General features: G+C 42.9%; 1 protein-coding gene across 1 annotated transcript in view; it reads right to left on the reverse strand.

Moving 5' to 3' along the window:
- The window catches only part of LOC104256045 (multiple epidermal growth factor-like domains protein 6), a 205701-nt gene that overhangs the window by 64159 nt on the left and 117204 nt on the right, over positions 1 to 24338 (reverse strand). Inside the window, exon 6 of the mRNA XM_059822605.1 lies at positions 4272 to 4394. Coding sequence (XP_059678588.1) covers positions 4272 to 4394 — 123 coding nt within the window. The remainder of the gene's footprint in view (positions 1 to 4271; positions 4395 to 24338) is intronic.

Genomic DNA, 24338 nt, shown 5'->3' on the forward strand with positions numbered 1-24338 from the left:
TATTCTAATTACCTAATTTGTAGCAAACGTTCAGTCTGGCACATATCTAAAAATGAATTCAAAATTGAACAAAATTTGTGGGACAAAAAAGCTAAGAAAGAAAAGGAGCACTGAAAAAGATGGAATTCCTGCATGGCACAAAGTATCAGAGATCATCAGAGGATTCAAGAAAAAAGTATTTTACTTTCATTGAACAAGTCAACCCATTTTAGAGGTTGTTTGCTTTAGAGTACGAGCAGAAGTTTCTAATGAGAGTAGGAGGAACGACAAACAACAAATAGATTTCTTCAAACCATGTATACTAGTGATGGAGGGATGGACCACCAGCAGTTAGTCAAGATCCAAAACACACTGTGATGATGTGGTAGGAGGACCGGACTCACTGGATAGAGCTTATGACAGAAGTTCCGTAATCTTGCATTCAATCATACCAGAAAGTAGCTTATCCCAGGTTTTTGACTCTTCAGATGTAGGCTGAATATCTTATAAGAAGATAGATCCACTTCCTTATGTATGGGAGACTTCCAAGCCATCTAGGCTGCAAAATCTGCTTCCCCTCAAGTGATTTTGGCACTTTTGCTCCCAGAAACATCGGGTTGCCAAAAAGAAAAAGAAGATGTGGAAAGAATGAATGTAACAGAAATCTGGGCTGGGTTCATCTGAAAAGCCTGTCTAAAGAGATGCTTGTTTCTTATTTCTGCAGCTGAGATAATCACCTTCCATAAACAGCTCATTTCCAGAACGCAGTCCCTTTTTATTTTTAGTATGTGGGAGAGTTCATTACATTCTCTAAAGTACCCATGGAAGAAATATTATTGCTAATGCAAGCCCTATTTGCAAAGCTAGATGTTCTGCTTAACTGCACTAGGTCAAATGAGATGTGCATTATTGGGTTTGCTTCTTGATCGGATGAGTGCTCAAAACCGTACATACAAATTGTTGCAGCTGAACAGGCAAACTCTCCATCCCCATTGGTATCTGGTCAGTGTAAGCAGTTAGTGCCCAAATCCCAATGCTAGGCACTCCTGGATTACTGGTTTATATGAAATGCTTCTCTCTGTCCTCGTCAATTAGTAACTGCCTTGTGCTCCAATGCACGAGAGCTTATTATATCCATTTATTTTGGTGTCTTGTCTAAACAGCTGAAACAGAACTCAATATCCCCCGCTCAGTATTGTGTATATCTATTATCATGATAGCAGCTCTCTCTGAAACTTACTCCTGTCTCTCATCTTAGGATTTATTTCTGTTTCTCCTCGATAATTTCTGAGATACTGCAAACAGAACTGAACATTGTATTAAGTATTTTTAATAACTTCTCGTGAATACTTGTATGTGTGAAATGAAGACTCGCTTTCTGATAACTTTCATAGCTAGGACAACTCCAAACTGAGCCTCCCGATTATTTGTGCCACGAGAGCCTTTACTATATTATGTCCAGAGAAGGTTACACATACTACACAGGTAAATCCATTTAATCACCACAACGTCTACTTTTTGTGTTTATCAGTCAGTTCTCTCACTCTTTCGCCCCAGAGCCACTTTAGTCCTTTTTCGTATAAAAGTCCCTTCTCCACCACAGCTGAAAATGAGAGAGAGCAACGTAACTCAAACATCACATCTTTCACTTCTGGGTCTTGCCTGGTCAGAGCTGATCAGAGAGAGATGGATTTCTCTCTTTTCTTTTAATCCACAGAAAACCACTAGTGTTTCTTGCTAAATATGAACCATTCTGCTTCTACATTAATTTTTTTCTCTCACACTAGTGTTGCCTTACCCATTCCTTCTCCAACTAAGAGAATCAAGAAAAGATTGAGACATCACCATATTTTTAGTTGCAGTTAATTACCAAAACACTGAAAGTCTCTGTATGCGGTAAACCTAACAAACCTAAAAGGGTAAATTCTTTAAATAAAAAAAGTTATTCCCACAGCTTGAGCACTGGTACATCTTGTGTTCTAGTTGCATCAGTAAATTTATTGCTGTGATAATACCAGAAATGACTGATGACATATTTGGCTGATGTTAAGCACAACCAAGGGACTTTGTGCAAGAACTGAGACAATGACCAAACTGTGAGTGAACTTATTCTGCAGATGTGGTCTGACCATACTTGACTGTTCTTCTCATATTACCTAAAATCAGGCTTAAAATTTCAAACAAATGACATCCTTTTCTTCTTCCCAAATGACAGAACATTTTAACCCTTTTTGCAGAATTCGACAACCTGACTTTTGCACTGATTTAAATGCAATACAAGGATAGTATATTTTATTTTATTATTATTATTTTTAGCAAGACGCAGAATTAAGTCTGTGTTTCCTGTTTCAGGGCTCAGAGTCCAACCAGAGAAACCCAGGGTTTATTTTTAATGGCAGAGCTGCTAATCCTTTCCACAAGCACAGAAATAGGCACTGTGTCACGGGCTGAACTGCTGAGCTCCATGGTGCTCTCATTTACATGAGCATACACAAGGTAACGCCACACTGTAAATCAGTGGCTTTTCACCTGAATCTGAAAACAGGGTGTACCCTTTGGGATCATATCCACCTTCTTCCTACTGTTTTCTAATGCCTGGTTTTTGGAATGGGATTCCTCTGACGAACAGTAGATGCCTGTCAGTACAACTGCGAGCATCGTTCAGATTAGCAGAGCCGTTGCCAAGATGAGATCTGCAGCCAGCCCATGCTCCGTATTTAATGTCGGAAGAAAGGGGAACACATCCTCGAGCAAACATTCATGAATTGAAGATCTTCAACACGGGAGCTTTAAAACTAATTTAAAGAAAGGCAATCGGTTTGGTTTGCAACTTCTTTTGTTACTGGCTTTCATGTGTTGTCTTTTGCTCGGGTGTGCCACGGAGGAGTACAGCACGGGTTTTGCTGGCTGAGCAAGGGAAACGCAGTATCAGTTCTAACGGAGATGTCACAAAGAGGACTGCAGCGGGTGAAGGTGTACCCCTGATGTACAGGAGTAGTGCGACCATTTAAAGACCGATGTAAATAAAGGAATGGATCAAAGGGCATAGGACCGCTGTGGGAACAAGGAGCTTTCGCAAATCTATAGCATCCTAATTATCAGCCCACAGCATGAGCAAAATTTCAGGAAAAGTGCTCAAAACTCTCAGCTTCACATGCATGGGCACCTCTGGCGTGAGCTAGAAGGATTACCACAAACTAAACATTCATGTAATATGCCTTGGAGGAGTTTTCAGCCCACCCCATGCGTACTTCTCACTATGCCTGATAACTAAAATGTAAACCAGACCCAAGCAGACAAATCTGCGTTACTGTTTTTACCTAAAAAATTCAACACACAGCAAAGGCTGAAGAGAAGAGACAAAAGGTAGGGCTGCTTCTCCTCATGCACTCTCTGAAAACCAGAGAAGACCTCTGAGCACATACTTAGATATTGCATTAGCCTTTTAGAGCTCCCTCTCCAGCCACCAGTCGATAGCACCATATTCTTAAATGTAGCTTAGTAATTCACAAATTTGGCCTCTGCTCTGGATCCTCCCAAGGGGATTTTCTGCTCTGCTCACTGTAGCACAGTCACAGAGATTTTACTTCATCATCTCACCCCTCGACTCAGTTAATGATATCCTCCTGCCTCTGCTCATGCCACCACCTGGGAAAGCTCGTGGGGTCCCAGCCCAGGCAGTCTGATGGAGATGCTCACCTACTGTAGATTGGGTTAAAACCAACTCCGGGGTGGCAACCACAAGCTTTTATTTTGTCTTCATCACTGAAGACACAAGCTGCGCTTTGGGACTGCTTGGTTGGAAGACAACGTTCCGCCAGGCACCCGTGGGCCCGAGATTTCTCTATCCACTGTTTGTATCTCTTCAGAAAAAAAAGGCAAAAAGACTAAGTAAGAGGAAGAGTAATGGGGGTAGAAAACCCCAGGGCATGGCTAGAACATGCAGGGGGATGTGACACAAAGAAAAAATGCTCAGAATTGGAAAAACATTTTCCCTTGAAATGAAGACCTCCTATTTCTTTAATGCCTGCTGGAAAACAAAAGAAATTTTCACAAGATTGCATCACAGAAACACGGGACACCATCACTGCTTTGTTCACAAAAAAAGAACAAATTTGGAAAGGCCTGAATTCTCGCCAACTACTTGAACTGGCAGGGATACCGACATCCTTTGTGGAGTAGGCAAAACTCAGACTGGGGAAGTCTACAAACCTTTGCACTTGCGCAAAAACAGGTTTAGCAGGGAGAAATGCGTCTGGAAGTATGTGAAGTGCTTGTCAATATTTACTTACCTATGCAGGTGCGCCCATCAGCGTGGAGCCTGTATCCCGCCTGGCACTGGCAATGGAAGGAGCCGTGTGTGTTGACACAACCTTGCTGGCAGCCACCATTCACCACTGTGCACTCGTCCACGTCTAGAGAAAGAAGGCAGATATCAAGAATTACAAGACAGCCTCAGCAAAGACATACCCTGGTTCTCCTGGACGGCACGTAGCTCATACATAATGCAACCATTACACTCAGACCGGGTTTTTGTTTGTTTCGCTTCTGTGCTGTAAACAGAGCAAAGAAAATTGAAATTCTATGGTGTTTTTCAAAGTTCCCACAGGCACTGCCTCTGTAGTCCCTGTTTCTGAAGGCCTTGTTAATTAGAGTGATCTGTGACACGGCTGTTTCCTCAGAGTCAAGAGAAAAGTACAGGGAAAGAATTAGGGTAAGATAACACATTGAGCTTGTAGGTACTACTGGTCAAACATTTGGCTTTTGTAAAAATCTGCTGTATGAAGATTTCCTTTTGCATCAGACCTTTAATCCTGTTAGCAGGTGCTCTTGAGTTTACGAGCACGTACAGCTGATACAAATGGAAAAAAAACACGCAAGAGCAGAGCCCATGCTCTCCATCAACATTACATTTTCAACCACTGAATACACAGAGAGCTTCGACATTACATTGAAAAAGAATGACGATTTTGTGCCACATTTTCTGTGACTCTTGTCCCTTGGGCTTCCTCGTGTTCACCTGAGCTTTCCATAGCATCTTCTCAGATGACCTCCCAGAAAAATAATGTGATTTCCTGATGATACCTTTCCTAAACCTAAGCAGGTGTCTTTCCATATTTTACATTTTAGGGAATTAAATTCAGTCAAATGAAGAGGGAAACTAGCATTAAACCAGCTTGGGAGCGCTGGTGTAACGTTTCATCTGAAAATGATGGACAATGATGGACAAAAAAGATCAAGAACGGTTTAAGTAAACAGGTGAAGGTTTAAAACAGACCCAAAAAACTGAATTTCCGAAAGTACCACATAAGCAGTTGCTGCACCTTTTCAGCAACACTAGGCTACTGTAAATAGCATTTGATTGGCATGTTGACACCATTACCTTAAAAATCGACACAGAAGTCATTGGAAATAAGGGTCAGTTAGTCCATTCCCTGACAAAATTTCACCTGGTAGATGTTTGCCTAGAATTTGTCTGTCCTTTCCTTACCAGCCCCCAGGGATGGCAACTCCACCTCCCTTCACCTCACCCAAGGCGATGCTGGTACCAAATTATCCTGACTGCCAGAGACGTTCTCCTCTTGCCGAAGCCAAACCTCCCTCCTGCAATAGGCATCTATAAAGAACCCCCCCTTTCAACATTAAAGACTCACATTGATTTAGTTGCTCTTTACATCGTGTTCTCAAATCATCTAAGGGATTCACCCACCCAAGCGGGTGTGGATGAGGAGACTGGGATTTGAAGAAATAAAAGAGTGGCTGCAACAACAGGCAAGTCTGCAATTGCTGCTGTGGGGAAGGGAGCCGGCAGCGGAGCAGAACACAGCAACACAAAGAGGTTTTTTTCCCCCTTGCATACTGCACTTGAGGAACAAGGGGTCTGGCTTTCATATTTTTGCTGTTGATATATCTGCTTTGCATTTAGCTTTCATGGTTTACATTTTTATGTTTATTCCGCTTTAGAAAATCTAATCAAAATTAAATGAAAAAGGAAGTTTTAAAGATGACTTGGAAACGCACAGCATCCTGGTCCTAAGGACGTATATTTATAAAGTTAAATTTTAATACTTCACATGTGAATTTCACTCACCTAAAATGAAATCCTGATGTTGGCTAGTGTTTAAATTCAGACCATTTGCTAACGTGCGCCACTTTTTAATCGTTCTGCTGTATTTGCTGTTTTATTAGACGGTATACTACATACATTTCCCACTGCCTGGAGACATCCGGAATACTCTTTTTAAACAGAAGTTTTGCTTTTTTTAATGTAAACAGTAAACAGAAAACGTTATTCATCTTGTTGAATTCTATACTGTTAAGAAATAGCCTGCTGAAAAACACCAGGACGAAATCAAAACCAGGAAACTATTTGTCTTGAGTATCACAGAAATAAAATAAGCAAAAAGGCTCAGAAAAATATAACAAGGAAGCAGCTGAACTATATAGCACACCACGTTCTAGTATTTATACCTCAATAAACTCAAATACTGGGAGCTTCAATATATTAATTTTATAGGCTACAATCAGGTGCAGAATTTCTCTAATATACCAAATACGGTTCTAAGTTCGGATACCAGCACTTACAAAGGAGAAAAAATAGTCCACCTAATAAAACAAGAACTTGGAGTTAGCTCTATTTGTTAGTCTCTATTTGAACATTTAAAAGAAGTGACTTGGTTTATGGAGGAGCTCTGCACCCAGCAGCTCTCGCACCCTTCTTTCAACGGCATTTCCCTCGTGCTGGCACATCCCTAAAGGCTATAAGGCAATTATATTGCCGAAAGACAATATAATTAAATGAAAAATAAAAGACCCTAGAACACTTGTATACACAAGCTATACCTAACCCCACCCCAAGACGCCCTGCAGCAAGTGGGGGGAAAAACAGAGGCGAGATCAACGAGCCTGCAACGGAACTCCACGACCGGGATGCCACGTGAACGGCAAGTTTGATGACAGACGATCCCTTCTAGTCTCAGGCTTTCTCTGCAAGATCAATATTTTAAGGATTATACATTGAAAGACTCCTTCATGTACTACACATATAAGCAAGAAAAATGCAATGTTCAGTCGTCTTTCAGTGTCTCCTACATCTCAAGGCCAGGAAACAACTTTGGCCCCAGTTACAGAAGAAAAATGCCTTAAGTATTTTGTCTGGGGAGCAGTCTACAAAGTAGACACTAATCTAAGTGCTTGAACTGCACTTGAAAGTTTTAAAAGTCTAACCTATTTGGACTTTCATACTTAAATCGCTATACTAGCAAAGGACATATATACCAGGAAAACAACAGCTTATGCTGTTACAGGTACAGAAATAGCCATTTCTTTTTCTACATGGGAATAACTATAGAAATATAAAATTATTCAAGAATTATGAAGTTATAAAAATATTAAAAATATTCTAGAAACATAAAGTCATTCTATTATAATTGTAGAATATTATGGGATTATGGAAGATTGTATCTGTTTAACAATACCCTTTAATTACATTTGGATTAGTTTCCACTGCAGATCAAACTGAAACACCTATGTGTTCAACCTTCTATAGTTACAATTTAGGACATTTATCTGAATAACTCGAATTTCAAGCCATTTATGGCTTGCTTATCACAAGCCAGATGACGATGAAAGCAACTGCATTCCCACAAAAGAGAGGGAGAGCAAACCTCTGAGACGAGAAGCGAAATGAGAACGGTGTGCTGTCCCAAGGCTATCTTGCGAAGGGGATTATGCTGCTGGGTGAATAGAGCAGAGTCGGTATGTGAATAACCTCCTTCTCACCCACAGAAGATTTCAACACAGATGCATTTTAGTGGGATTCCCCACTGAAGGCATCTCTGCTTTCCATGCTGTCCGTACACAGCACGTGCTTCATCACGTACCTGAGGATGTACAGGGATTGTGTCCCCATTTACCCAATTTTTATTGGGAATAGGCTGGCAGGAATAGCCTTATGGTCAGTCATAGAATAAAAGCATAGAATCATTTAGGTTGGACAGACCTTTAAGATCATCAAGTCCAACCTTAAGAAAGGCAGAACACAAACTAGAACTCATGACAATTCAGGCCCCCAACTCCCCCACATCCTGTAAAAATCTGTAAACTAATCCTTTCCCTGGAAGGTTGGGACAGAGATATTTGGGAGGACCCCGATCAAGAACTTATTGATGAGAGTGAATTAGATGAATCAGAATTTCAGGTAGCCCCTATTATTAAAACTGAGCTATGTGCCAGACCTCAAGGAGGCAGCTGTAGAAATACCATAAAGACCACTCCATGGGAGCCCCTTCAGCTGGCCAATCTGCACGAAAATTATGGGCAGAAGCCTGGTGAGAGTGAGACTGAGTATCTGTGGTGTCTCTCCTTAACTGGAAGAGATCATATTTTGTTAGATCAAGGTGAAGCGGATGGCTTTTGGGGACCAGGAATGTTCTCGAATGACGGACCAGCTCCTAACACTGAACCACACTCTACTATGCTCGAGTAGCATATTGGGCAGGGGGCATAGATCCTCGGGATAGAGGGGAGCCCACTGCCATATCAGTAAGATCATTAAATGAACTTTTTACTGCCATTACAAAAGCATACAGTCATACAAGCCCAAAATCAATCCGATGTGTTTCTAGAACGTAAATTATTTTAGCCACCATGACACGAAGATTTTTTAGCTCTTCATGCTTCTGAGGTCTGTGCATTTGGACAGAGCTCTGTGCATCACAACTGCACACTGACCTTTCCTCCATCCCGAGAGGATGCACTTCTCAAGTCCCGAACACAGGAAAGGTGGATGGGGTGTACAAATGCACAACCCGCTGCCAGCACCGTGCCCTTTCCAAGGGCAGATCCTACTGACGAAGTTACAGATTTTGAAGTCCTGTATACCCCTGAATGGGGGCTCTGCTGATCTTCGAAGAAGTTTATCCCCAATTGATTTGATGGGCCACATTGGCAACAGCGCGATTTCCCTGCCCCAAACCTGTTTAAATACAGAGCTGGGTGATTGCTGGTTTGGAATTCAGGGTCATCACATCAGCGGCTTTTCTCATATCGTTACTAAAACGTTTAGGAACCACTACGACCAATCAGTTCCTTAAAAATAAACCGACAGCAGTGTTAAACACAGATAATTTGTGAACCTGCAGTCATGTTTTTATAAAGAAAGAAAAAAATCAAGATGTTGCCAGACCAATTCCCTGCTGACAGCTTAGCTTTTTAAACCATTAAGAAAGGTAAACAACATGCAAAACTAAACCCCAGAAGACGACAAAAACCAGTTCTGACAGCAGCTGGACTGAGTGTTTGCAGTATCCTCTCCATTTTTATGATCTCTCTCCTCTTTTCTGGCCATATTGTGCAAGACAGAGTTGTGAGCGGGTAGGCTATTTTTCAACTCCCAGTTTTTAAGTTCTCCACTTGCAACACCCCAGCATCCCTTGCAGGTCAAGAGCAGGCTGCAGCCCCAGCTCCCACGTCTCCCAACAGAGGGGAGCTGGTGTTGCCAAAGACCCTCGTGCTTACACTGCAAACCAGGTACATCCTTAAACCTGCACATAATAAATACCTGAAGGGTCATGAGCCTCCAAAGGCACTCAGAAACATTTGTCCCTGTTTTAACCACTGGACAGGCACTTCATGCCATCCCATATCCTCTGCTTTTAAATCCTTTTTTCCCAAGGAACCTGCCTAGCAATTTCTGCAGTGACTACTCCCATGATTAATGCATCACCCGCTCTCCCATAGGTCTGCAATGACCCTTTGTAGGCATATGCATATATTTGGGCGCTGGTGCAGGACAACTGCCACTTCACATCTCAAAGTGCCTGCAGAAATACTGAAAGGCGGGCCTGCTTTTCTTTCTAATTCAGTTTATTTTTTAAAGCACTGCATTCCTCACAAGGTCATCATTTGCAACTTTTATCACTTTTCACGTGCCTTCCTTCCGTGCACATGCATGCAGCTGCTCTGAAAGTACAAGATGAAACGGTCTTCTAATATTAAGTTTATTGCACGCTTTTCCTGCTTGCACATTTTTAGTAAAATGTAAGGTGTAAGGTTATTTAAAATACAGCCTCTACTGCAGACCTGAGTTCCCTTCTTTGGGCTGGCCAAGCCAATGACAGCACAAACGTTTTGCGAATCCTGAATGGAAAGAGAGCTGATGTGCCGAGGGTATCCCAGGCATGGCATTCACATCGAGGACACTTTATTAAGAGCATAATGTGAGGTCTAAGCAGGCACAGGGAGGCAGAGCAAGGTTTCTCTCTCAGCAGAGCCAGTGGCATTTCTTCTGGGTGACAAACGAACAGGCTTTCTCTCCCTTGACTGTAAAAACATGCACAGATTGATAACTGTTCGAAGCCAGTACTTTCTGATAGAGAAGCAGTGAACAAATTTCCTCTTCACAGTGCCCAGGCACTGCTGCAGAAAGAAACCAGAACTGGACAGTATGAACCTCATCATTTGAGCATTTATTTTTTTTTTTTTTTAGTTTTGGCAAAAGCTCTTTACTTGGCAAGCAAAGAGCAACATGAAGGGAAGCAGAGACCAAATAGTAGTGAGCGTCCCGCACCCCACAAACACCAGTGCCTTGATAGGGATGAAAAGATTTCTGCCCAGCTGGGAGCTGATGCAAGAAACACGTCCTGGGTACACGCTAGAACAATCGCCTCCACGCAGGGACCCAAACCACCATAATACCACCTGCAGATCTGGCCCAAATGACTTTCACAGAAGCATAACTACACCCTTTTTACCAGATGCCTAAGAAATACTACATAAAATTGGAATGAATGACACACGGATGTTTCCATTTTCCAGTCACCCGCAATCCCCCCAGCTCACTGCCGAAAGGATGCAACCAGCAGAAGCAGGGAAACACAAAACCCTACTCGCATTTACTTAGAGGATGGTTTATGCTGATGGTTTTAAAGTTAGATAATTAAAAATAATTATAGTAATGATTTATAAAAAAATCAAGACCAGAAAGAGGAAGCACCGTCTACTCTTTGCAGCTTTATCTTAAAATTCAGGGGTTTGTCTCCTCTTTACCCAGGGAGCTCTGCGGGTTGTTGGTCCCCACACAATATTGTGAGGATTAAACAGTCAGTAATGGTGGTGATAGAGAAAGAGGGAAGGGAAGACTGGATCTTACATAAAGAACCACAATGAGAAACCTTAAGTGGCCACATTTAAAATTATCACAAGTGGGTAACTGTTCAACTCAAATATTTATTTGGAAATAAGTTAACAAAAATCTGGCTTAAGGCTCCCTTGCCCTGACTGGCTTGCCTAGTCTCTTCAGCTGCACATCATTTAGTACGTCTGACATGAAAACTCTCTTATTGTTTGCTATTTAACACGATATTTAAAATCAACAAAGATGTATGACAGTGCTTTCCCTTCTGTTATTTGTAACGGCACTGGGATTAGTCTCTTTTACATATTCCAAAGGATGTTTAAACCTCACACAAGCTATGAAGTGAAAATATCATATGGTCTTTCCCCACTAATTTACATGGTGGATTTTACACATTAATTTTGTGTGTTTCTAAATTAAATAATTTATATACATAAGGGAAGGAAGGGAAACAGGCTTGGTTCCCAGCCACTCATAAGCTGATCACAAAAGTTAGAAATTACTTGTGTGAAAAAGTGAAACATAAAATAAGACCCACTGTTGCTATGAGCAGATAAATCTATGACAGATTCAACTCACAGCTTCCTTTAACACACATAGTCTCCCCAAGTCTCGAGTTTGAAAATGTCCGTAATTTGACAACCAGGGTGGATCTACTCACAAATGTACTCACTATTAAGCGCGACGTAATTTGATCTTGCAGCAGAAGTTTTTAAAATTCTCTCTCCTGTTTTATGGTTGGACTTGATGATCTTACAGGTCTTTTCCAACCTTAGTGATTCTGTGATTCTGTTTTACTAACACGAAAGTGGTTTTCAGGGTTTGAAAGTTTGATTGGAGGAGTTTTGAAACTCCTGTTGCTAGAAAAAATTATTTGTCCATTTTTTTCCGCAACGAAGGAAGTTTGACATAGTATTGACTCTAGGAAGAAAAATACAAGTTTAAAGTCCGGTCAAAAACAAAGCCTAAAGTTCAACAAGAAAAAGCAGAATTTCTGTTCATATTACCAAAACCCGTATTTCTGTTTCGTTGAACCAAACTGAGTGGCAAAGAGGGAAAAAAGCAGTTTTTGATAGCTGTGAGATTTTAAACTGCAAAACCTTCCATGAAGTCTAGGGGTTTTTTTATGCTTCACAAAAAACCATAAATATGCTACAAGCTCTTTTGAGTGGTCTACCAGAATCTGATGTTAAAAGACCTTCGTGAAACAGCTTTCGGCACAGATAAATGTGCTCCTGTGGAGCCAGCTGGGTCATTTTGAACTGTTAGCGCTCCTAGGCTTTTATTTTTGCTCCTCAGCTATTTGTTTCTGCCCTTTCCTGGCCCCTCCGATGGATTATATGAGCATCCATTGTCTGCTCCGGTTCAAAGTCAGCCAGGTTAGCTCCAATTGCTGCTGAAGCTTACTTAAATTTCAGTAAGTCACAGGTGTCTGAGGCAGGCCTGCTACAACAAAATTAATTAATGGAATAGCTTCAGCAAACCGTACTGAAAGGAGCATGTCACGTCTGATAAGAGATTGGTTAAAAGGCATGGTTAAGAGATTCCTTACCCAATTTAGTCCCTGCGAACCGACTCCACAATAAAAGAGGACCCTTGTTAGAGCAGTGAGTTTTCCACTACATTTCTTCTTTGCCTGGGATTAAGGACAAAGCAGCTTTAACCAGCACCTATTTTGGCAGGGCTATCCAATTAGCCATGCACAGAAACAGGCTTTCCAAGTTATCTCATTATTTACCTTCCCCTGAAAAAAAATCGATGGCATTAAAAAAACCACAGCTTTTTGTACCAGGTTCACTGTCTTTCAGTCTGTCACCTTCCTTTAGACCTCCCCGGTGATTCGGTCACATTGCGGAGAGGAATTTTCTACCCTGTAGTTGGTACCTTGCCCTAGATTTCAGATGTTTTTCCAGGTAGCTTCAATGATTTCTAGCTGTGTCTAGGTGAGGTTTCCTTTCTCTCACCCCTGATTTCTCTGTCTTTATGCCGAGAACACCAAAGGACAGAGACCATGGCACTGTGAAATGCTGAACAGCTTAGTCATCTATGGGACTATGTCTGTGTTAAGGAATAAATATTTGTGTCCAGGTCTGAAGGGAGATGCATTTCCCAGTGACTGTTTTCAAGGAGGGAAGAGGACAGAGGCACCTCTGAGGTATGGCTTTTTGGGGGAGAAGTGTAGAAGAAAGGCAGAGACCTGCTTCCAGCACACCGGCCCAGTGCAAGCTGCCCTACCACCCGCTTTTGGGGAGACGACTTCCTTAAGCACTGAAAGGGACAATCCACCCGATCAAGTCCTAAAGAACTGGATTTAATTTCCTGATCTGTCACTGGCCTTATTGGAGAATAAATACATGAATAAATTGCTGTGAGATGTCACGCAACCCTGTTAGTGCAGGCCACAGTTGATTTGAAAGAATGACATTGATTTGCCAAAGATCTTGGTAATTTGAATTCATTGTCAGGACGGGGGAGGAATATATTGGGGGAAAAAGATGCTCTAAGACACTTTTTTTTTTTTTTTAAATATATTACTTTCATGTGAAGACTGGCACAATGCAACCATTGAAAGCGGTGACTTGCTCCTCACCAATGACTGGATCCCACAATCACAGTTCATTTCTCAGCTGTCCCTCAAGAGCAGATCTCCTGCACAGAGTGATGTGAAAAGACAAAAATGGCCAATATCTGTACTGCCGATTTCGGCTTATTTCAATGCCTGACACGCCAATCTCTCCCGCGATATTTAACAGTGGTTTAGCTCAATAAACAGACAAGAGCCCCTCATCCACAACTCTATATGCAAACCATATGTTGCAGTTGAAAACTCTGAAGATTATAATTAGAACTGTCCATTCAATTTAAACAAGGTCAAGAATGAAAACTATTTCAAATTCAATAAACAGGCCATTTGAAAGTGTAGACGCTGTGGAGGACAAGCTTAACAACTTAATTGACAGGTAAAGCTTCATTTCTAATCCTCATTTTGATATCGTCTGTAGCCTCAGGAGTCAAAACACATCACTGCTCAGTCCTCAAAATATGCAGAGAAAATGAAAATGTCAGTTGAATGAAAAAAAAAAGGAGAAGCATCTGTTTGATAGCTGTGTAAGCCTGTGATATGTAAACTGCTTTGGAGTCAAGCAGCCCTAATTAGAGTTTCAAGGCGTTCTTCATTAAATATACACACACAGACGTATACATATAAATATATATATATATATGAGTTTTAAGCGATTATTGGGGCCAGATAATTTGCAAGAAAATCAGGGTATAGAATTCAAGTAAGGAACATGATAATTTCATGAACCGACCTCAGACAACACCGTGATGTTTTCACACAGCCGTGAAGAAATACTTTTTCCCATCTTTTCACAAAGCAGATCTGTACATTTTTCTCCACTCTTAGTCTTTAAAGCAAACACAATCCACTTCTGAATCTCGGAGTGGTACACAGCATCTCAGCAAAATAAAGCCAAAAAGTAAGCCTGATAGGGTTACCAGCCTCCACGGTGGGGTTATACTAATAGATATTTTGGCAACTGTTCAGCCTTGACGACTCCAATTCACATCAATGTGAAACCCACACAGATGGACATAGACTATCAGTGGAAAACTGGTGCCAGGATAAGTGAATGACCACGTGAAATAACAAGGGAGTACAAGCTGAAGAATGACAATCCAGACAAAGGCGTAACTTACGGTCCTTAAAAGTGTTTATATACCGAAGAAAAAAGCCTCATTAATTTTACTGTTTCCTGCAGAAAAGAAGTGAATGTACTGACTGTAAACATTGAGGTTGGAAGAGGACATTTGTGCACCGCAGCAGTGTGGGCTGAAACAAAATAATTAAAGTTTTTTCTAATTTCTGCTTAGGAAAGAGACTTTGAGATCACTAGCATCAGCAGCTTCACCGCAACGCTCCTGCAGGTTTTTCTGACATGGGGCAGAAGGAAAATTTGTTATGGGACTATCAATTTTTAAATACAGTTCCTCAGCACAATTTCAGATAGGCCATGCTGGGAGGCAGGAGGGTGGCAAAGGAGGAAAGGATCTCTACAAGGAGATGTACTTAATAAGCGACAGCATGATACAGCCCAAACTCCTTGAGCAGATTCAAATCTGAGACGTACTAAGGAGGTTTATACGTTGGGCCATCAGCGTCTTCTCTCGGCAGGATATGACAGTTTGAAAAAACAGTTATGGGATAAAAAGAGAGAAATGACTGATCTGATGAGAACATCTGTTTTTTGTTAGCAGCAATATTAATGCCCACTTGCTGAGCTCAGTAAGTGTCTTTGCTACAGTAGGATGCATAGCGAAATGTCTTTTCCACACACAGTAGGTAAAATATGCAGAAGAATGAGATAATCATGCAAATACCTTCATAATCTGATGTTTCCACCTTACAGTACATACACTCTGCTGGTCGGAAACACGAATGCTATTTGTGACAAATGTCCTACTTGGGTTGGTAAAAAGCTTTAAGACATCACATGGATAGACTTGTCTCGCAAAGTGACTGGAACATAAGCCAATCTTGGTAGTAATTGCTTTGGGAGGAGCAATCGCCAGTCAGGACTGTACTGTTCAACACGTGAAACGCGTGCAACGCTGGCACTGCGCTTGCAGTGACAAGACTGTGCGGGACTAGGAAAACAGGGAGGGAAAACATGCCATTCAGCCACCAAGCTCTGTCTCTCTGCCAATCTCAGCTAGACGAGACCACAGCACAATCCATTTCTGTAAAAACTGGCTCGCTGACATTGCTCTACAGCCATTAGTTCATAGGGTGCCTCCTCAAGAAGCCTCCACAAGTGTCGATCCCCCACTGGAGCTATCACAACTCCAGGCCGATCTGCAACATAAATTGCCAGCAAGCAAAAGACAGTATGTTAGACAGATTTGCTTGCTCTGCTTCCTTATGCCATTGCTTTTGCCATTGCCGGGGGCAAGACCGATAGCCCAGCTCAAGTGCATCTACTCCAATGCACGCAGCATGGGCGGCAAACAGGAGGAGCTGGAAGCCATCGTGCAGCAGGGCAGCTATGACGTGGTCGCCATCACAGAAACATGGTGGGACGACTCGCATGGCTGGAGAGCTGCGATGGAGGGCTATAAGCTCTTCAGGAGGGACAGGCAAGGAAGGAGAGGCGGTGGGGTGGCTCTGTACGTCAAGGAGTGCTTTGATTGTATAGAGCTGGATGATTGTCACGACGGGGTTGAATGCTTATGGGCAAGGATGAGGGGGAAGGCCAACAAGCCGGATATCCTGCTGGGGGTCTGTTATAGACCACCCGACCAGGGCGTAGAAGCTGATGAAGTGTTCTTCAAGCGACTGGCAGAAGTCTCGCAGTCGCAAGCCCTTGTTCTTGTGGGGGACTTCAACTTACCGGATGTCTGCTGGAAGTACAACACAGCTAAGAGGAAACAGTCCCGGAGGTTCCTCGAGTGTGTCGAAGATAACTTCCTGACGCAGCTGGTAAGCGAGCCTACAAGGGAAGGTGCCCTGCTTGACCTGCTGTTTACGAACAGAGAGGGTCTGGTGGGTGAAGTGAAGGTCGGAGGCCGTCTTGGGCTTAGCGACCATGATATGATAGAGTTTTCAATATTTAGCCAAGTAAGGAGGCGGGTGAGCAACACCGTTACCATGGACTTCCGGAGGGCAGACTTTGCCCTGTTCAGGACACTGGTCGGGAGGGTCCCTTGGGAGACGGTCCTGAAGGGCAAAGGGGCCCAGGAAGGATGGATGTTCTTCAAGAAGGAAATCTTGAAGGCGCAGGAGCAGGCAGTGCCCGTGTGCCGTAAGAAGAGCCGGCGGGGAAGACGGCCGGCCTGGCTCAACAAGGAGCTTATGCTGAGGCTTGGGGAAAAAAAGAGAACTTACCACCTCTGGAAAAAGGGGCAGGCAAGTGAAGAAGAGTACAAGGACCTCGTTAGGTCATGCAGGGAGGGAATTAGGAAGGCGAAAGCCCAGCTAGAGCTCAACCTGGCCACGGTCGTGAGGGACAACAAAAAAAGCTTCTATAAATACATTAACAGCAAAAAGAGGGCCAAGGAGGATCTCCATCCTCTACTGGATGCGGCGGGGAACCTTGTCACGAAGGATGAGGAAAAGGCTGAGGTACTTAATGCCTTCTTTGCCTCAGTCTTTAACAGCCACACCGGGTATCCTCAGGGTATCCGTCCCCCTGAGCTGGATGACAGGGATGGAGGGCAAAATAGGCTCCCCATGATCCAGGAGGAAGCAGTTAACGACCTGCTATGCCACCTGGACACTCATAAGTCTATGGGGCCTGATGGCATCCACCCAAGGGTGCTGAGGGAACTGGCGGAAGAGCTTGCCAAGCCGCTCTCCATCATTTATCAACAGTCCTGGTCAACGGGGGAGGTCCCGGATGACTGGAGGCTTGCCAACGTGACGCCCATCTACAAGAAGGGTCGGAAGGAGGATCCGGGGAACTACAGGCCTGTCAGCCTGACCTCGGTGCCGGGGAAGGTTATGGAGAGGCTCATCTTGAGGGCGCTCACGGGACACGTGCAGGTTACCCAAGGGATCAGGCCAAGCCAGCACGGGTTCATGAAAGGCAGGTCCTGCTTGACCAACCTGATCTCCTTCTATGACCAGGTGACCCGCCTAGTGGATGAGGGGAAGGCTGTTGATGTTGTCTACCTGGACTTCAGCAAAGCCTTTGACACTGTTCCCCACAGTATTCTCCTAGAGAAGCTGGCGGCCTGTGGTTTAGACAGGTACACTCTTCGCTGGGTAAAAAACTGGCTGGATGGCCGAGCCCAGAGGGTTGTGGTGAATGGGGTGAAATCCAGCTGGCGGCCGGTCACAAGCGGAGTCCCCCAGGGCTCGGTTTTGGGACCGGTCTTGTTTAATATCTTCATTGATGATCTGGATGAGGGGATAGAGTGCTCCCTCAGCAAGTTTGCAGATGACACCAAGTTGGGAGGGAGTGTTGATCTGCTTGAGGGTAGGAAGGCTCTGCAGAGGGATCTGGACAGGCTGGATCGATGGGCTGAGGCCAACCGGATGAAGTTCAATAAGGCCAAGTGCCGGGTTCTACACTTCGGCCACAACAACCCCAGGCAACGCTACAGGCTTGGGGATGAGTGGCTGGAAAGTTCCCCTGCAGAAAAGGACCTGGGGGTGTTGATCGACACCCGGCTGAATATGAGCCAGCAGTGTGCCCAGGTGGCCAAGAAGGCCAACGGCATCCTGGCTTGCATCAGAAATGGTGTGGCCAGCAGGAGCAGGGAGGTGATCATGCCTCTGTACTCGGCTCTGGTGAGGCCGCACCTCGAATACTGTGTTCAGTTTTGGGCCCCTCACTACAAGAAGGACATTGAGGTGCTGGAGCGTGTCCAGAGAAGGGCGACGAAGCTGGTGAGGGGTCTGGAACACAAGTCTTATGAGGAGCGGCTGAGCGAGCTGGGGTTGTTTAGCCTGGAGAAGAGGAGGCTGAGGGGAGACCTCATCGCTCTCTACAACTACCTGAAAGGGGGTTGCAGAGAGGTGGGTGTTGGTCTCTTCTCCCAAGTGACTAGTGACAGGACTAGAGGAAATGGCCTCAAGTTGCGACAGGGGAGGTTCAGGCTAGACATTAGGAAAAAGTTCTTCACTGAGAGAGTGGTGAAACACTGGAATAGGCTGCCCAGGGAGGTGGTAGAGTCACCCTCCCTGGAGGTATTCAAGGAGCGTGTGGATGTGGCATTGTGGGATGTAGCTTGATGGACATGGTGCTGTGTGGTGTTGGGTGGGTTGTGGCTTGTTATTGTTGTTGTGTGGCGTGGGTTTTGTGGTTGTGTTGTGTTTTGGTTTTTCCCCCCCCCCCCCCCCCCCCCCCCCCCCCCCCCCAGGTTGGACTCGATGATCTTACAGGTCTTTTCCAACCGTACTGATTCTGTGATTCTGTGATTCTTATGACATAGATTAGTTGTGACTCTGCAGAGATTCATCCGTGAGAGGAGAGAAGTGGCATTAACACATCCCAAACCCGTCCATACCAACTTCCAGAGCTGGATCCTAATGAACACTGTCACCATGCACTGAAGATTCCTTTTTTTCCCCTCCCCCTCCTTTTTTTTCCCCCCTCTTACTGAGATTAAAAGTGACATCAAATTAATCACTCGATTGCTCCATTTTTATTAGTTGTTTTTGAAATCTTTGGCTGACATTGAACCTCTTTTGGGATAGGGACTGTTAACAAGGTTCTCAGGTGGGTCTTTCACGAAGATCTGGTATGCAGCAACGGCAGGTTTATTCCAAGTTGGTCTTCTAATAAATCCCAGTTAAAGCCCTCAGGTACTCATGTAATTGAAGTTTGAGTAATCCAATACGATGTTGATCAAACTACTGATCTTTTAATAACGAACTGCAGCCCTCCCAGCAGTTGCTATCTTGCTGACAGTCATGTCTGGATCGCTTCCTTTGGGCCAATGCTTTGAACAGAGAAGCTGACAGTTTTCTGTTTGGTTTAGATTTTATCACAAATCGTTTTAAAGCTTTTTAAGGATATATCAGATGGCTCATCAAATCCACGGGCATTTCAATAAAAAAATGGGATTTCTGTTAGTGGTCTCAGACTAGTATTAAATGCTTCTAAAGAGGAATATAAACACCACTCAGGAGTTGCACTTCTTCCTGTCTCTGTATCTGCCTTCAGTCCTTGTTTACATAGCCTGTAGGCAAAGCCATAGAAAAAGCAGTAGTTACCCTGCACAATACTCTCCACTGAAAGGCAAATGTGCACATTTTTCCTCTCATAATTTCCATTTAAAGTATGAATTGAAGGTTTGTAAGCCTTGCCTCTCTACACAAGAGTAATTCAGTTGCAATTTACATTTTTCCATGTGCTCAAAATGAACACCAAGATGACTCATGTGCTGTTTATAAGATGCTTATATTTACTGGTAAATACCTTGCTACAAACAAGCTATAATTTAAGTATTCAAAAGTCTTGCTTCTGCATAAAATTACTACTAACCGTAATTTTGGAGAGCACGACGAGAGCTTCAATTTCAGGCTTGCAAAGCTCTTCCTACACAAAGATTCTTAAAAGCACGAGCGTATTTTCTTCTCTGACAACGGCAATCATTGTATCTCTGTAATTGCGGAAAAGATTACCTAGCTTTTAATTCACATTAGTCAGCTGCAACAACACCATGCTTTTTTCCTTTCCTTTAAACTAAACTAATGATTGTCAGTCAGCCCAGTGGAATGTTAACATTCTCCATAACCTGCCTTTCAGAGGTAGTCATAAATGCTAGAAACTAGCTAATATAAACTAATCAGAGCCCTAGAAATATCTCAAAACATATTTGTACTGCAGTCTATCATTTTTGTCATATTATTTCTAAATATTATATTTTGTCTGGACAATAATAGTCCTTTCATATAGTTATATAGTGCTTTTCATCTAGCTATTCAAAGCTCCTGCATTAATTAAGCCACATTAGATACCTGCCTGGTGTAGCAAATACTAGAATATTTCCACACCTTAAAAGTTTTCATTGTCAAAAGCTGATCAATAAAGCTTTATGCATCGAGTAGTTTGGACAAAGCAAACTTTTCAGGCTAGTATGTTTGCTCGTGCCCAACTTTCTGCACAAATTCACAATTGCAAGAGCTGGAGTCACACGCAGAGAAACCACGTCATTCTCCCTGCACTTTACACAACCACTCCTTTCCAAAGATAATAGCAAGTTACGGTTCCCACTTAGCATTTCCTTCCAGCTGGTAGAGCCCATGTGAGGCTTTTCAGATCCCGGAGGAAGACACGGGAGCTGGAAGCCTTGGGGAAGCAGCCCATGTGTCGAGTCTATAATCAGCTGTGATGCACGGTGAGCTTTCAAGCACCATATGGACTAGACCAGCAGACGCCGTAGAGATAGGACTCTTTGTTTGTTGTTACCTGGGAGGCCTGTGACATCTAGAAACAATTTTTCCCTTTCAGTCCGTGTCAGATCAGTGATCAATAATTCATCTGATAACTGAAATGCAGAACGGGGTGCCAGTTTTCTGTGGTTTATGAATAATACCATGCTTTTTAAAAAACACACTGCTTCGGAACACAGCAGAAGATGTGCTGCGGGAAACGTATGACATGCCGATACGCCGTGCTACACCCAACCCTGTGTAATCCTTACATAACCTGAAAATTAAACTGCCAGTTGCACGGTTTATTTATGTAAAAGGCTGCTATTAAAATGCTGCAGTTGAATTAAACATTAAAAGAGAAAAATCTATACACAAAAAAAAAAACCCATGAGAAAAAAAGATTTTTCCTCCATGGAAAAAAAGAGATTTACCACGATTATCTTGAAATAATCATTGGATTCTTGAAATTTAATATGTGATCCCGGTCTGCCCAGAGAGCCAAGGCTGCAAATGCAGGTAGGACTCCTTCAGCTGCTGCTTTAGAGCCTTGGATTAGGATATTGCTCTTGACACCAGCCGTTTCTACCCACCTGGTCCGCATAAAACTTCTGCTTAAAAAGCGACTGAAAACTGACTGTGCCTGTCCTCAGCTCCAATCGATAAAAACATGCATCCAGGATAAACGAGCTCACTCTTCAATGGCAATATTCACTTTGGAGGAAGCTGTCACAACTGTTAGTTCATCTACCCTGAGGGATATCAGATGTGAGAAATTATGTGGTTCATCTCACAGCCATCTTTGTTCAGTGTGTAAGAGAGGAGTGGGGAGATTTTAGCAATAGTCAAGCATGAATCAGGAAAAATCTAAACAAGTGCAATTAAAATTCAAAAATAAATCAATTCTCAGAGCATCAGATGCTCTTCTCGGCTAAGACGGCCACAAAAGTGCTCAAAACAATAGGTTGGAAGTGTCTGTTCTGGTCCAAGTGATGTGTCTACCCTTCCCTGACTGAAGAGAAACAGGTCAGACCCAGAATGACTGCGATTTTGCTGAGTTTAGTATATGATACATTTTAGTAAGATTGAAAGGGATCGTGTGTCCCCAGCGTGTAATTGAGTGGATTAGGCTTGGGAGGGCTCACAAAATGAGAGGGGACTGACCAAACCAACCCACGCCATTCGTTACGTGCTGACAGCCACTGCGAGCCTGAAACGAGCCCTCTGCAATTCCACTCAGGTTCCTGCCTACCTTGGGCTTGCCATTAATCAGGATTCAGGTAATTCATTTAAAAAGTCCAATAACCTATAGTTAATGTTACTTTTACTAAGAATCTGTTGTAATTTTTACTGCTTATTTTGAGCACATTTTTGCTGTAGTACTACCACGAAGAGACAAATGCAGAAAGATGACACTATTTGCCTGGGAGAGTGCAACAGCGTCTCGCAGCTATTGATCCCAGCTGGCTCCGAAAGCAGCACCCGAGTGCATAAGAAAGGTCAGACAAACGACCTCCAGCCTTCATTTCTTCTCAAGAGCCAGAGACAAATGCTTAAAAATGAGAATCGGGAATTTCCAAAAGAATTACTCAGGAGTAGAAATAAAATTAAATTCCCAATAAGGTTTGCAAATATAGCTACAAATGTCTTAGAATAGTTTCCACCCGATCCTCTCTGCAGCCATGCACAAACACCACACAGTTCTCCTGCCTAAATTCAATAGTCTCCAGAAAACCATGGAAGTCTGACTGCATAATGCTAAACAGACTGCATAATGCACAATTATTCCTTAATCTTAGTTAATACCTTTCCCTTTATAAAAGGAGTAAAGGAACCCTTGATTTTTATCAACTGGGATCTGAAATTAAAAGCAGTAATTATGCTTTTTAATTTGTGACTAAAGATACTGATTTGACAGTGAGGAGTAACTATAAATACGCAATATTTAAAACCAGCTATTGCCACTTGTTAAATTCACTTCAAATGATCAGACATCTACCAGTATTCTGGATGTACAAACTAATGGAGAAGAAAACGTTTATTCTTCGGCCTCTGACAGAGTGCTTCCCAGCTTTTTTTGTATTTTGAAACTTAAATACTTGGAGTTTTCCGACTCAGCTATAAGAACCCATGTTAGAGCCCCAAGCTATCCAAGAGCACCTAATGACAGGGTTAGAAATACCAGAAGTTTGGGTTTGTCCTCTTTTCTCTTATGATTCTTTTTCTTTTTCCTATTCTTTTCCTCTTCCTTTTTGAATTACTGTAGAAAACCCCATACATTAAAATATCTTAGTTATCGAGATTGTTCACCCAGGGTCTGTTAAGGTCACAAGATGGAGTTGTCCGTTCCCCTAATTCTCTGAGGTGGACATTAAGTGGGCGTAGTAATTCAGTTACAAATAATTAGATAATTGTGATACAATTCCTGCAACTGGTTTCATTTCCTTATCTCAAGACAAGGTCTTGAAATAGAGAAAGATGAAGAAGGCTGGGTGGCTTCACCTCATTTAGGAGTGCCTTCACTCGATTGTTCTAAGATTTGAGTTCATGCGGAGGGGTACTTCTTGCACCTGTAATCAGAACCGGTATATTTTTCTTTTTGTAAAATAGAATTTATTTTCCTTATTCTCCTTCTATTGAAGTGTTCCTGAAAATAACCAACTCTGTGTCATCCATGGCATGCCATAGTGTTATGAGTCAAATGCAACTTTCTGAGATAAGAAAATGCAAACGCATCCTGAATCCCTCCAGTGGACTAATTTCTCCTCTTCTATTAAAAAATAAATAAACTAATTAAAAAGCTCCTTGGCATTTCCCTAGAGGTGAACGGTATTATGTTCTTCATGTTTTTTTCACAGGACATGGTAGAAGCCTGGTGCACTGATTTGTTGGGCAAGGAAAACAGCCCAAATGCAGAATTAGCATGTCTGTTCTCTTTGATAAAAACAGACTTTGACAAGAATAAGTTACAATCGACACCTCAAACCTTGCAGATTAAATAAATGCTGAGGTCATTTTAATAAACACTTTCCTTCTCTTAGACAAATCCTTCAGTACTTCTTTTAGTCCAGTTATTAACTCTTCCGAGGCAACAGTGTTTGCAGAGCTCCCATCCGACCTGGGATCAGGCTGAACCAGTGACCCCAGTGACTATTGCATTACTGGGGTAAACAGCGGTGGCCTTGCCAAGGCACACACTGGCTCTGGAGGCAGCCGCTCCGCAAGTCCCTCTGGCAAAGGTCAGGAGACCTGCCAGGGCTCCGAGGTTTGACCGAAACCCCCAGGGACGCCCAGGGACAGGGTTGTGGTGATTGCAATATTACTCTAATCAGTAAAATA

This window comes from Gavia stellata, chromosome 11 (genome assembly GCF_030936135.1).
Source record: "Gavia stellata isolate bGavSte3 chromosome 11, bGavSte3.hap2, whole genome shotgun sequence".
NCBI lineage: Eukaryota > Metazoa > Chordata > Aves > Gaviiformes > Gaviidae > Gavia > Gavia stellata.